Source organism: Notolepis coatsorum (assembly GCF_963971535.1).
Source record: "Notolepis coatsorum genome assembly, chromosome: 8".
Classification (NCBI taxonomy): domain Eukaryota; kingdom Metazoa; phylum Chordata; class Actinopteri; order Aulopiformes; family Paralepididae; genus Notolepis; species Notolepis coatsorum.
Window position 1 is genome coordinate 82,582,522 of NC_140172.1, and position 12,251 is coordinate 82,594,772.

At 44.9% G+C, this 12,251-nt stretch overlaps 1 protein-coding gene across 2 annotated transcripts in view; it reads right to left on the bottom strand.

The window, feature by feature from the left end:
- LOC311233839 (WD repeat-containing protein 37) overlaps positions 1 to 12,251 on the bottom strand; it is a 110,993-nt gene that overhangs the window by 7,118 nt on the left and 91,624 nt on the right. For both annotated transcript variants that reach the window (XM_084320879.1, XM_084320878.1), the window contains exon 12: positions 1,980 to 2,114. In XM_084320879.1, the coding sequence (XP_084177005.1) occupies positions 1,980 to 2,114 (135 nt within the window). The remainder of the gene's footprint in view (positions 1 to 1,979; positions 2,115 to 12,251) is intronic.

A 12,251-nucleotide genomic window follows, 5' to 3' on the forward strand; every position in this document is an offset into this window, starting at 1 on the left:
GGGGAACATTGGTGGTTCAGAGCATAGTGACAGGGTTAGGGGTCAGAGCATAGTGACACAGGGTTAGGGGTCAGAGCATAGTGACACAGAGTTAGGGGTAGTTACACAGAGTTAGGGGTCAGAGCATAGTGACACAGGGTTAGGGGTCAGAGCATAGTGACACAGGGTTAGGGGTCAGAGCATAGTGACACAGGGTTAGGGGTCAGAGCATAGTGACAGAGTTAGGGGTCAGAGCATAGTGACACAGGGTTAGGGGTCAGAGCATAGTGACACAGAGTTAGGGGTCAGAGCATAGTGACACAGGGTTAGGGGTCAGAGCATAGTGACACAGGGTTAGGGGTCAGAGCATAGTGACACAGGGTTAGGGGTCAGAGCATAGTGACAGAGTTAGGGGTCAGAGCATAGTGACACAGGGTTAGGGGTCAGAGCATAGTGACACAGGGTTAGGGGTCAGAGCATAGTGACACAGGGTTAGGGGAGCATAGTGACACAGGGTTAGGGGTCAGAGCACAGTGACAGGGTTAGGGGTCAGAACACTCTGTAAGACAACAGCCAGAGGGTTACGTTCATCTGACTGAGAAACAGTGAGTGCAGCTTGAACAGTCCCCTCGAACACTTCAGACAAGCTGGACATGCTTCTAAGCTCCTTCCCAGAAGATGGCACCCCCCTTCTCCCAACATGTGACTTCAAACTGCCCGACTCGTCCCAATCAGCCACAGTGGTCTCTCTCCTACAATCCTTTGACCCGACTCCCACTGTCATGCTTCCCACCCACAAAGCTGGATCTCATATTCTCCTGTGACTCCAGCATCATTAACACCACAATATGACATCCTCCACCCTCCTTTCAACCCTCTCAACCTCCTTCGACAAGCTCTCTGTCCCCTCGCCTAAGAAACCTGCTCACCGTTCCACACCCAGGCCATGTCTGTCGGATGCAGTGAGAGAAGAAAGACAGACCTCGAGAGTGACCGAGAGGAAGTATCACTACTTATCATAACCTCTTGTTAGCATTCTCCAAAAACATTACTACTGCCAAAGCCTCTTTCTTTCACCATAAGATCGGCCTCGGCTAAGAACTTCCACAAACTGCACGCCATCATGTCCTCCCTCCTCACTCACCCTGCAGCCCCCCCCCCCCCCCCCCCCACTCATCTCTCTCTGCCGAAGACTTTGCCGTATTATTTGAGAAAAGGGTAGAGAACATCTGCAGCTGCTTCTCCCAACCCTCACCCATTCCAAATGCTGAATCAAGAGGCTCGTCTTTTACTCTGTCATCTTTCTCATTACAGATGCTGAAGCGTTCACACTGGCAATGTCAAACCGTTCCACTACAGCTGATTGATTGATTGAAAACTTTATTAACAGATTGCAGAATGGGTACAATATAGTACGGCTCAATACACACAATTGTTAAGGGGATGCAGACCAGAGAAAGACTTTCATCTTGTTTACATCAGGGTCCCCCATTTTCAATTCATAATAAACTAGACAATTCAATAGCCTGGAACCGATACCCTCTCCTTCTCTGCTCACATCGCCACAAATACAACCAGAACCTGCAGATTCTTCCTGAGCAACGTCAGAAGGATCCACCTCTTCCTGACAAAAGAAGCCACTCAACTCCTCCTGCAATCAACAGTCATGTCTCGCCTCAAACTACTGCTCGCAATCAACAGTCATGTCTCGCCTCAAACTACTGCTCGCTGGCCTACCGACTACCGCCACCAAGCCACTTCAACTCATACAGAACGCAGTGGACCGCCTGATCTACCAACCTACCAAAGTCAGCCCATGTTACCCCACTTCTTAGAGACCTATATCTGATTTAGGACCACATGTGAAAGTGGCCCAAATTTTTTTTCCATCTGATTGGATAAACATGCTAGTTGAGACATGACATGCTGCTGGTGCTCTAGTGGGGCATCTAGTGGCTCAATGTTATATATAGCACCTTTAAGGTTAAGGGTATAGTTACCTGTTGACGGCAGAGTCTGTACGGATGGTTGCTATGGGAGACCTCATGTTCTTAAGGTCCCACACCTTGACGGTGCGGTCGTCACTCCCCGACACCACGTTATCCCCCACCGTGAACACCGCCGACGTCACCGTGCTGCAGGGATGGAGGACAAAGAGCTTAGAGAAGAGGACAAAGAGCTTAGAGCAGAGGCAGAGGACAAATAGCTTAGAGTAGAGGAAGAGGACAAAGAGCTTAGAGTAGAGGAAGAGGACAAAGAGCTTAGAGTAGAGGAAGAGGACAAAGAGCTTAGAGCAGAGGAAGAGGACAGAGAGCTTAGAGTAGAGGAAGAGGACAAAGAGCTTAGAGCAGAGGAAGAGGACAAAGAGCTTAGAGCAGAGGAAGAGGACAAATAGCTTAGAGCAGAGGAAGAGGAGAAAGTGCTTAGAGTAGAGGAAGAGGACAAAGAGCTTAGAGCAGAGGAAGAGGACAAAGAGCTTAGAGCAGAGGAAGAGGACAAAGAGCTTAGAGGAAGAGGACAAAGAGCTTAGAGCAGAGGAAGAGGACAAATGGCTTAGAGCAGAGGAAGAGGACAAAGAGCTTAGAGTAGAGGAAGAGGACAAAGAGCTTAGAGCAGAGGAAGAGGACAAAGCTTAGAGCAGAGGAAGAGGACAAAGAGCTTAGAGCAGAGGAAGAGGACAAATGGCTTAGAGAAGAGGAAGAGGACAAAGAGCTTAGAGCAGAGGAAGAGGACAAAGAGCTTAGAGTAGAGTAAGAGGACAAAGAGCTTAGAGCAGAGGAAGAGGACAGAGAGCTTAGAGTAGAGGAAGAGGACAAAGAGCTTAGAGCAGAGGAAGAGGACAACGAGCTTAGAGCAGAGGAAGAGGACAAAGTGCTTAGAGCAGAGGAAGAGGACAAAGAGCTTAGAGGAAGAGGACAAAGAGCTTAGAGCAGAGGAAGAGGACAAATGGCTTAGAGCAGAGGAAGAGGACAAAGAGCTTAGAGCAGAGGAAGAGGACAAAGCTTAGAGCAGAGGAAGAGGACAAAGCTTAGAGCAGAGGAAGAGGACAAAGCTTAGAGCAGAGGAAGAGGACAAAGAGCTTAGAGCAGAGGAAGAGGACAAATAGCTTAGAGAAGAGGAAGAGGACAAAGAGCTTAGAGCAGAGGAAGAGGACAAAGCTTAGAGTAGAGGAAGAGGACAAAGAGCTTAGAGTAGAGGAAGAGGACAAAGAGCTTAGAGTAGAGGAAGAGGACAAATAGCTTAGAGAAGAGGAAGAGGACAAAGAGCTTAGAGCAGAGGAAGAGGACAAAGCTTAGAGCAGAGGAAGAGGACAAATAGCTTAGAGAAGAGGAAGAGGACAAAGCTTAGAGCAGAGGAAGAAAACAAAGCTTAGAGCAGAGGAAGAGGACAAATAGCTTAGAGAAGAGGACAAAGAGCTTAGAGCAGAGGAAGAGGACAAAAAGCTTAGAGCAGAGGAAGAGGACAAAGAGCTTAGAGCAGAGGAAGAGGACAAAGAGCTTAGAGCAGAGGAAGAGGACAAATAGCTTAGAGAAGAGGAAGAGGACAAAGAGCTTAGAGCAGAGGAAGAGGACAAAAAGCTTAGAGCAGAGGAAGAGGACAGAGAGCTTAGAGCAGAGGAAGAGGACAAATAGCTTAGAGCAGAGGAAGAGGACAAAGAGCTTAGAGCAGAGGAAGAGGACAAAGAGCTTAGAGCAGAGGAAGAGGACAAAAAGCTTAGAGCAGAGGAAGAGGACAAAAAGCTTAGAGAAGAGGAAGAGGACAAAGAGCTTAGAGTAGAGGAAGAGGACAGAGAGCTTAGAGTAGAGGATGAGGACAAAGAGCTTAGAGAAGAGGACAAAGTGCTTAGAGTAGAGGAAGAGGACAAAGAGCTTATAGCAGAGGAAGAGGACAGAGAGCTTAGAGTAGAGGAAGAGGACAAAGTGCTTAGAGTAGAGGAAGAGGACAAAGAGCTTAGAGCAGAGGAAGAGGACCAAGTGCTTAGAGCAGAGGAAGAGGACAAAGTGCTTAGAGTAGAGGAAGAGAACAAAGAGCTTAGAGCAGAGGAAGAGGACAAAGAGCTTAGAGCAGAGGAAGAGGACCGAGAGCTTAGAGCAGAGGACCGAGAGCTTAGAGCAGAGGAAGAGGACAAAGAGCTTAGAGTAGAGGAAGAGGACAAAGAGCTTAGAGTAGACTCAGAGGAAGAGGACGAATAGCTTAGAGAAGAGGAAGAGGACAACGAGCTTAGAGCAGAGGAAGAGGACAAAGCTTAGAGCAGAGGAAGAGGACAAATAGCTTAGAGAAGAGGACAAAGCTTAGAGCAGAGGAAGAGGACAAAGAGATTAGAGCAGAGGAAGAGGACAAAGAGCTTAGAGTAGAGGAAGAGGACAAAGAGCTTAGAGCAGAGGACAAAGAGCTTAGAGTAGAGGAAGAGGACAAAGAGCTTAGAGTAGAGGAAGAGGACAAATAGCTTAGAGAAGAGGAAGAGGACAAAGAGCTTAGAGCAGAGGAAGAGGACAAAGCTTAGAGCAGAGGAAGAGGACAAATAGCTTAGAGAAGAGGAAGATGACAAAGCTTAGAGCAGAGGAAGAGGACAAAGCTTAGAGCAGAGGAAGAGGACAAATAGCTTAAAGAAGAGGAAGAGGACAAAGAGCTTAGAGCAGAGGAAGAGGACAAAGAGCTTAGAGCAGAGGAAGAGGACAAAGAGCTTAGAGTAGAGGAAGAGGACAAAGAGCTTAGAGCAGAGGAAGAGGACAGAGAGCTTAGAGTAGAAGAAGAGGACAAATAGCTTAGAGCAGAGGAAGAGGACAGAGAGCTTAGAGTAGAGGAAGAGGACAGATAGCTTAGAGCAGAGGAAGAGGACAGAGAGCTTAGAGTAGAGGAAGAGGACAGAGAGCTTAGAGCAGAGAAAGAGGACAAATCTTAGAGCAGAGGAAGAGGACAAAGAGCTTAGAGCAGAGGAAGAGGACAGAGAGCTTAGAGCAGAGGAAGAGGACAAAGAGCTTAGAGCAGAGGAAGAGGACAAAGCTTAGAGCAGAGGAAGAGGACAAAGCTTAGAACAGAGGAAGAGGACAAATAGCTTAAAGAGGACAAAGAGCTTAGAGCAGAGGAAGAGGACAAATAGCTTAGAGAAGAGGACAGAGAGCTTAGAGCAGAGGAAGAGGACAAATAGCTTAGAGAAGAGGACAGAGAGCTTAGAGTAGAGGAAGAGGACAGATAGCTTAGAGCAGAAGAGGACAAAGAGCTTAGAGTAGAGGAAGAGGACAGAGAGCTTAGAGCCGAGAAAGAGGACAAAGCTTAGAGCAGAGGAAGAGGACAAATAGCTTAGAGCAGAGGAAGAGGACAAAGCTTAGAGCAGAGGAAGAGGACAAATGGCTTAGAGAAGAGGAAGAGGACAAATAGCTTAGAGAAGAGGAAGAGGACAAAGAGCTTAGAGTAGAGGAAGAGGACAAAGAGCTTAGAGTAGAGGAAGAGGACTAATAGCTTAGAGCAGAGGAAGAGGACAGAGAGCTTAGAGTAGAGGAAGAGGATAGATAGCTTAGAGTAGAGGAAGAGGACAAATAGCTTAGAGTAGAGGAAGAGGACAAAGAGCTTAGAGTAGAGGAAGAGGACTAATAGCTTAGAGCAGAGGAAGAGGACAGAGAGCTTAGAGTAGAGGAAGAGGATAGATAGCTTAGAGTAGAGGAAGAGGACAAATAGCTTAGAGTAGAGGAAGAGGACAAAGAGCTTAGAGTAGAGGAAGAGGACTAATAGCTTAGAGCAGAGGAAGAGGACAGAGAGCTTAGAGTAGAGGAAGAGGATAGATAGCTTAGAGTAGAGGAAGAGGACAAAGAGCTTAGAGTAGAGGAAGAGGACAGAGAGCTTAGACCAGAGAAAGAGGACAAATCTTAGAGCAGAGGAAGAGGACAAAGAGCTTAGAGCAGAGGAAGAGGACAGAGAGCTTAGAGCAGAGGAAGAGGACAGAGAGCTTAGAGCAGAGGAAGAGGACAAAGAGCTTAGAGCAGAGGAAGAGGACAAAGCTTAGAGCAGAGGAAGAGGACAAAGCTTAGAACAGAGGAAGAGGACAAATAGCTTAGAGAAGAGGACAAAGAGCTTAGAGCAGAGGAAGAGGACAAAAAGCTTAGAGTAGAGGAAGAGGACAAAGAGCTTAGAGCAGAGGAAGAGGACAAAGCTTAGAGCAGAGGAAGAGGACAAAGAGCTTAGAGCAGAGGAAGAGGACAAATGGCTTAGAGAAGAGGAAGAGGACAAAGAGCTTAGAGAAGAGGAAGAGGACAAAGAGCTTAGAGTAGAGGAAGAGGACAGAGAGCTTAGAGAAGAGGAAGAGGACAAATAGCTTAGAGCAGAGGAAGAGGACAAAGCTTAGAGCAGAGGAAGAGGACAAATGGCTTAGAGAAGAGGAAGAGGACAAAGAGCTTAGAGAAGAGGAAGAGGACAAAGAGCTTAGAGTAGAGGAAGAGGACAGAGAGCTTAGAGAAGAGGAAGAGGACAAATAGCTTAGAGAAGAGGAAGAGGACAAAGAGCTTAGAGTAGAGGAAGAGGACAAATAGCTTAGAGAAGAGGACAAAGAGCTTAGAGTAGAGGAAGAGGACAGAGAGCTTAGAGTAGAGGAAGAGGACAAATAGCTTAGAGTAGAGGAAGAGGACAAAAAGCTTAAGCAGAGGAAGAGGACAAATAGCTTAGAGTAGAGGGAGAGGACAAAGAGCTTAGAGTAGAGGAAGAGGACAAAGAGCTTAGAGTAGAGGAAGAGGACAAAGAGCTTAGAGTAGAGGAAGAGGACAAAGAGCTTAGAGTAGTGGAAGAGGACAAATAGCTTAGAGCAGAGGAAGAGGACAGAGAGCTTAGAGCAGAGGAAGAGGACAAAGAGCTTAGAGTAGAGGAAGAGGACAGAGAGCTCAGAGTAGAGGAAGAGGACAGATAGCTTAGAGCAGAAGAAGAGGACAAAGAGCTTAGAGTAGAGGAAGAGGACAGAGAGCTTAGAGCAGAGAAAGAGGACAAAGCTTAGAGCAGAGGAAGAGGACAAAGAGCTTAGAGCAGAGGAAGAGGACAGAGAGCTTAGAGCAGAGGAAGAGGACAAAGAGCTTAGAGCAGAGGAAGAGGACAAAGCTTAGAGCAGAGGAAGAGGACAAATGGCTTAGAGAAGAGGAAGAGGACAAAGAGCTTAGAGAAGAGGAAGAGGACAACGAGCTTAGAGTAGAGGAAGAGGACGGAGAGCTTAGAGAAGAGGAAGAGGACAAATAGCTTAGAGAAGAGGAAGAGGACAAAGAGCTTAGAGTAGAGGAAGAGGACAAATAGCTTAGAGAAGAGGACAAAGAGCTTAGAGTAGAGGAAGAGGACAAAAAGCTTAAGCAGAGGAAGAGGACAAATAGCTTAGAGTAGAGGAAGAGGACAAAGAGCTTAGAGTAGAGGAAGAGGACAAAGAGCTTAGAGTAGAGGAAGAGGACAAAGAGCTTAGAGTAGTGGAAGAGGACAAATAGCTTAGAGCAGAGGAAGAGGACAGAGCTTAGAGCAGAGGAAGAGGACAAAGAGCTTAGAGTAGAGGAAGAGGACAGAGAGCTTAGAGTAGAGGAAGAGGACAGATAGCTTAGAGCAGAAGAGGACAAAGAGCTTAGAGTAGAGGAAGAGGACAGAGAGCTTAGAGCCGAGAAAGAGGACAAAGCTTAGAGCAGAGGAAGAGGACAAAGAGCTTAGAGCAGAGGAAGAGGACAGAGAGCTTAGAGCAGAGGAAGAGGACAAAGAGATTAGAGCAGAGGAAGAGGACAAAGCTTAGAGCAGAGGAAGAGGACAAAGCTTAGAACAGAGGAAGAGGACAAATAGCTTAGAGAAGAGGACAAAGAGCTTAGAGCAGAGGAAGAGGACAAAAAGCTTAGAGTAGAGGAAGAGGACAAAGAGCTTAGAGTAGAGGAAGAGGACAAATAGCGTAGAGAAGAGGAAGAGGACAAAGAGCTTAGAGTAGAGGAAGTCAAATCAAATCAAATTTATTTATAGGGCCCGACAACACACGTTAATGTCCCCATGGGCCGACAGAGTACAGCAACTTGCAATGGGCCTGGTCTACAAGATACACTACGCGACCAAGGTACCCATGTACATGTCAAAATACTTCCCAAAGGTCAGTGAATACCACGATCACAACACCAGAGGGAGCTCCACAAATCATGTAAAACCCAGATTCGGCTCAAACAAGGGACTAAACACGTTTCGCAATTATGCCACATCAATGTGGAACGCCCTGCCTAAAGCTGTAAAGGAATGTGAATCACTACCCACCTTCAAAAACACTCTCAAAAAACACCTACGTGAGACTGCAATTCGAAACTGGCCCCTACAAATGTCCTAACCTAGTTGTACAGTAAATGACCAAGTAAGGCTTTGTCAATATTCCAATGTACAGTGTAAAATGTGTGTCTGTCCCCTACCCAACCCCCCCCCCCCCCCCCCCCCCACCTCCAATGTACAGCCCTCACCCAACCCACCCAACCCCACCCCACCCAACCAACCTCCTCCAATGTACAGTTTCTACGCCAAATGTATATACACTCCTTTTCTGGACACTTTTGTATCACAAACAGTACTGTATTTGCAAATCTGATATGTCATACATGTATAGATGTAGCAGTACTGTCTATCTGTATGTCATGTATGTCATATATGTTATGATGAATTGAAAATGGGGGACCCTGATGTAAACAAGACGAAAGTCTTTCTCTGGTCTGCATCCCCTTAACAATTGTATGTATTGAGCTGTACTGTACTGTACCCATTCTGCAATATGTTAATAAACTTTTCAATCAATCAATCAAACAGATCTTCTTTAAACAAGTCAAGAAGAAAACATAACAATAAGTCAAGAACAGAACAAGAACACCATAAGGTCCAAACATTTTTAGATGAATGCAAATAAATGAAAGAATGCAGGAAGAGGACAAAGAGCTTAGAGCAGAGGAAGAGGACAGAGCTTAGAGCAGAGGAAGAGGACAGAGCTTAGAGCAGAGGAAGAGGACAAAGAGCTTAGAGTAGAGGAAGAGGACAAAGAGCTTAGAGCAGAGGAAGAGGACAAAGAGCTTAGAGCAGAGGAAGAGGACAAAGCTTAGAGCAGAGGAAGAGGACAAATAGCTTAGAGAAGAGGAAGAGGACAAAGTGCTTAGAGCAGAGGAAGAGGACAAAGTGCTTAGAGCAGAGGAAGAGGACAAAGCTTAGAGCAGAGGAAGAGGACAAATAGCTTAGAGAAGAGGAAGAGGACAAAGAGCTTAGAGCAGAGGAAGAGGACAAAGTGCTTAGAGCAGAGGAAGAGGACAAAGAGCTTAGAGCAGAGGAAGAGGACAGAGAGCTTAGAGCAGAGGAAAAGGACAAAGAGCAGAGGAAGAGGACAAAGAGCTTAGAGCCAAGGAAGAGGACAAAGAGTTTAGAGCAGAGGAAGAGGACAAAGAGCTTAGAGTAGAGGAAGAGGACAAAGAGCTTAGAGCAGAGGAAGAGGACAAAGAGCTTAGAGCAGAGGAAGAGGACAGAGCTTAGAGTAGAGGAAGAGGACAAAGAGCTTAGAGTAGAGGAAAGGGGGGGAATCTACAGGACCCAATCTCATTCACGTCATACAGTATGTGCAGCACCTGCTTACATATCAGGAATGTTAATTTCAATATTGTAAATATTATGTTCTCATTTTGCACCCAAAATATAACAAAAATCCCTTTTATCCCAAAATATGGTCTAAAACCCTAAAGAACCTCCTGCTTTTACTGGTATAAGAAACTTTACACCCCACTCCATTCAGTTCAGAGCTCTCAGGTTTGTATGTTTTTCCAGAGCTTATGATGGAAGTAGCAGGGAAACCAACGTCTTGCTTCTGATTTGTCTCAGTGGAGGCCATTTTTGTTTCCTAGTTTCTTTTTAAATTACAACCGATTGCAATTCTTCATCACTTTTCATCACTCTGCACTGCAACAATAAAAACTCCCTTATGAAAGAAAGTTTTATATGTTATCAGTCATTTCTAAATACAATAGCAAAATGTACTTCATTTCTGTATCATATGTATTCATAAGAACGTGCCCTCTCTGATTCGAACGGCACAGCATGACAGGTACAAAGGTTTGCTCTACAAACAGAGCCATGTTTGTTATTCTCTGAAATGTCATTATGTCCCCAAAACTGAACTAGGCCCACTTACCCCCACTTCTATGTACCCCCCTGTCTACCCCTTGTGTCAATATCACACCACTATCACGCCACTGTTGTGTTGAACCCAGAGTACACTATACCTGCGTGTATGAATTTAATTGGCCAACAACTGTCATGCCATAAACATGTACACTCCTCTTTTCACCCTATATAAGATGGATGAAAACGTCCATTAAGTGTGCATCGGGTCCCCCTGACATACCATGATTATTTTTGGTTCAGGGAACCGATTCACCTACTTAACACATTGAGTGCCACGCCCCTTCCGGGAAGTGACCACTTCCGTGCGCCCATTAACCCCATGTAAACGTAGTTTTAGTTTGTAGAACTAAACCTATATTTTATAGTATCGCTATGGGTCTAATAACGCCGTCGAGTCTCATTGAGCTACTTCTGGTCAACATGCTAAAAACAGATTATTTTTTCATCCGTACATTTCCATTTGATACCGTTTTGAATATGAACATAGACCGGCCGCTTCTGAGCAATTCCAGGGAAAAGACACGAAAGCAGCGTTTTTGTGTAATTCAATAAACACGTTGTCATTTTTCACCTGATTATCGGATCTTCCTGAAATCAACGCTAGATCATCACTATTGTGATTGAGACCAGCGACCGTGCCTACAAGTCGGCGTCTTGGGTTCTTCAAAAAAAGGATTTTTTTATTTATTTTTTGTTTTGTTATTTTCAGTTTTTTATATATATATATATATATATATATATATATATATATATTAGGTGGGCATAGATACATTTTTTTAATCTAGATTAATCTATCTGCAATCCTGGATTTAATCTAGATTAATCTAGATTAAAATGGCTCAAAAAAAAAGAAACCTGCCGAAGGCATTCAAAATATGTGTGTTCTACCCAAATAATGACCAGAAGTAAGTCCTTACTTTTTCTTTCCTTTATGTTTCTCAGGCCAGGTGGCCCATTACACCATGAGCCCATCTCCCGTTTCCAAAATGCATTACAGACAGTTTGAAAAAGCTGTTTTGCTATGATAATTGGTAATGAAATATCAAAATAATGTTCAATAAGATGTACTTGTTGTGTTTAATAAGTTGTTTTATTCATAAGTTAACACAAATAAATAATATTATCAGTACAGTACAGTATCTAGCACACTCGCAGGAGCAAAACAGAAAGAATCATTTCAAACTTGAACTATGTGACATGGCTTGAATCAACTGCTCCAGTGGAGTTGCTCAGTGGCCAATGGTGTCAACTGTGGTTGTACTGGGCAGCTCCCAGGTGTGAATGGAACTGTGTGAATGTGAAGCAGGGCATTCCTGAAAAAGAGCATCTGTGCTCAGCGAACCTACCCTGGGTAAATAAAGGTAAAAAAAAAAAAAAAAAAAAAAAATTTTTAGATTAATGCGTTAATTATATTATTGCGCGATACTAGTATAGCGTTAACGCAGCACGTTAACGCAGTTAACGGCCCAGCTCTAATATATATATAATTACAGTTAGTGTTGAAGAACATATTTAGTATAACAGCGAACAGATATAATAACTAATTGTAAGAATTCTGTGTTTAAAAAAGGCTGTTTTGAGACAGAAGTCTGTCCTCTGCAGGTAGCCTGTGGGGGCATTTTTGCATGTGAATAGTCTGCGCGTTGAGAGGTACGCCCACACTTTGTTTATATTCAGATTCACTGAGCCCAGGTAACATTCACACAGAGACATTAACGTTAATGATGGACGCACAGAGCTTGTCAGCTGCTCTCAACAGGGGAAGATAAGGAAGAAATATTGACCCCTCGGATTTAATGCATGAGTTCATTACGGACTACATACACTGTGACAGTACAGATGAGCGGCCTGTATCGGAATCACCATCATCCGACGACGAGGAGGAAGAAGGAGGAGACAAACTTGTTTTAGATTAAATAGCACCGGCTGCAGAAGATGAGGATGAAGAAAAATAGATTTGCGTTGAAACTGTAGCATTGGGGGCGCCCCAGTGGCGAACCACATAGCACGCTCAGCCGCGACACGGCCGACCTGGGTTCGACTCCCGAACCCGTCGTTATTTGCCGAATGTCTTTCCCCCACTCTGTCTCCCATTCCTCCTCTGTCTCTCTCTACTGGACTGCCCAGTAGAATAAATA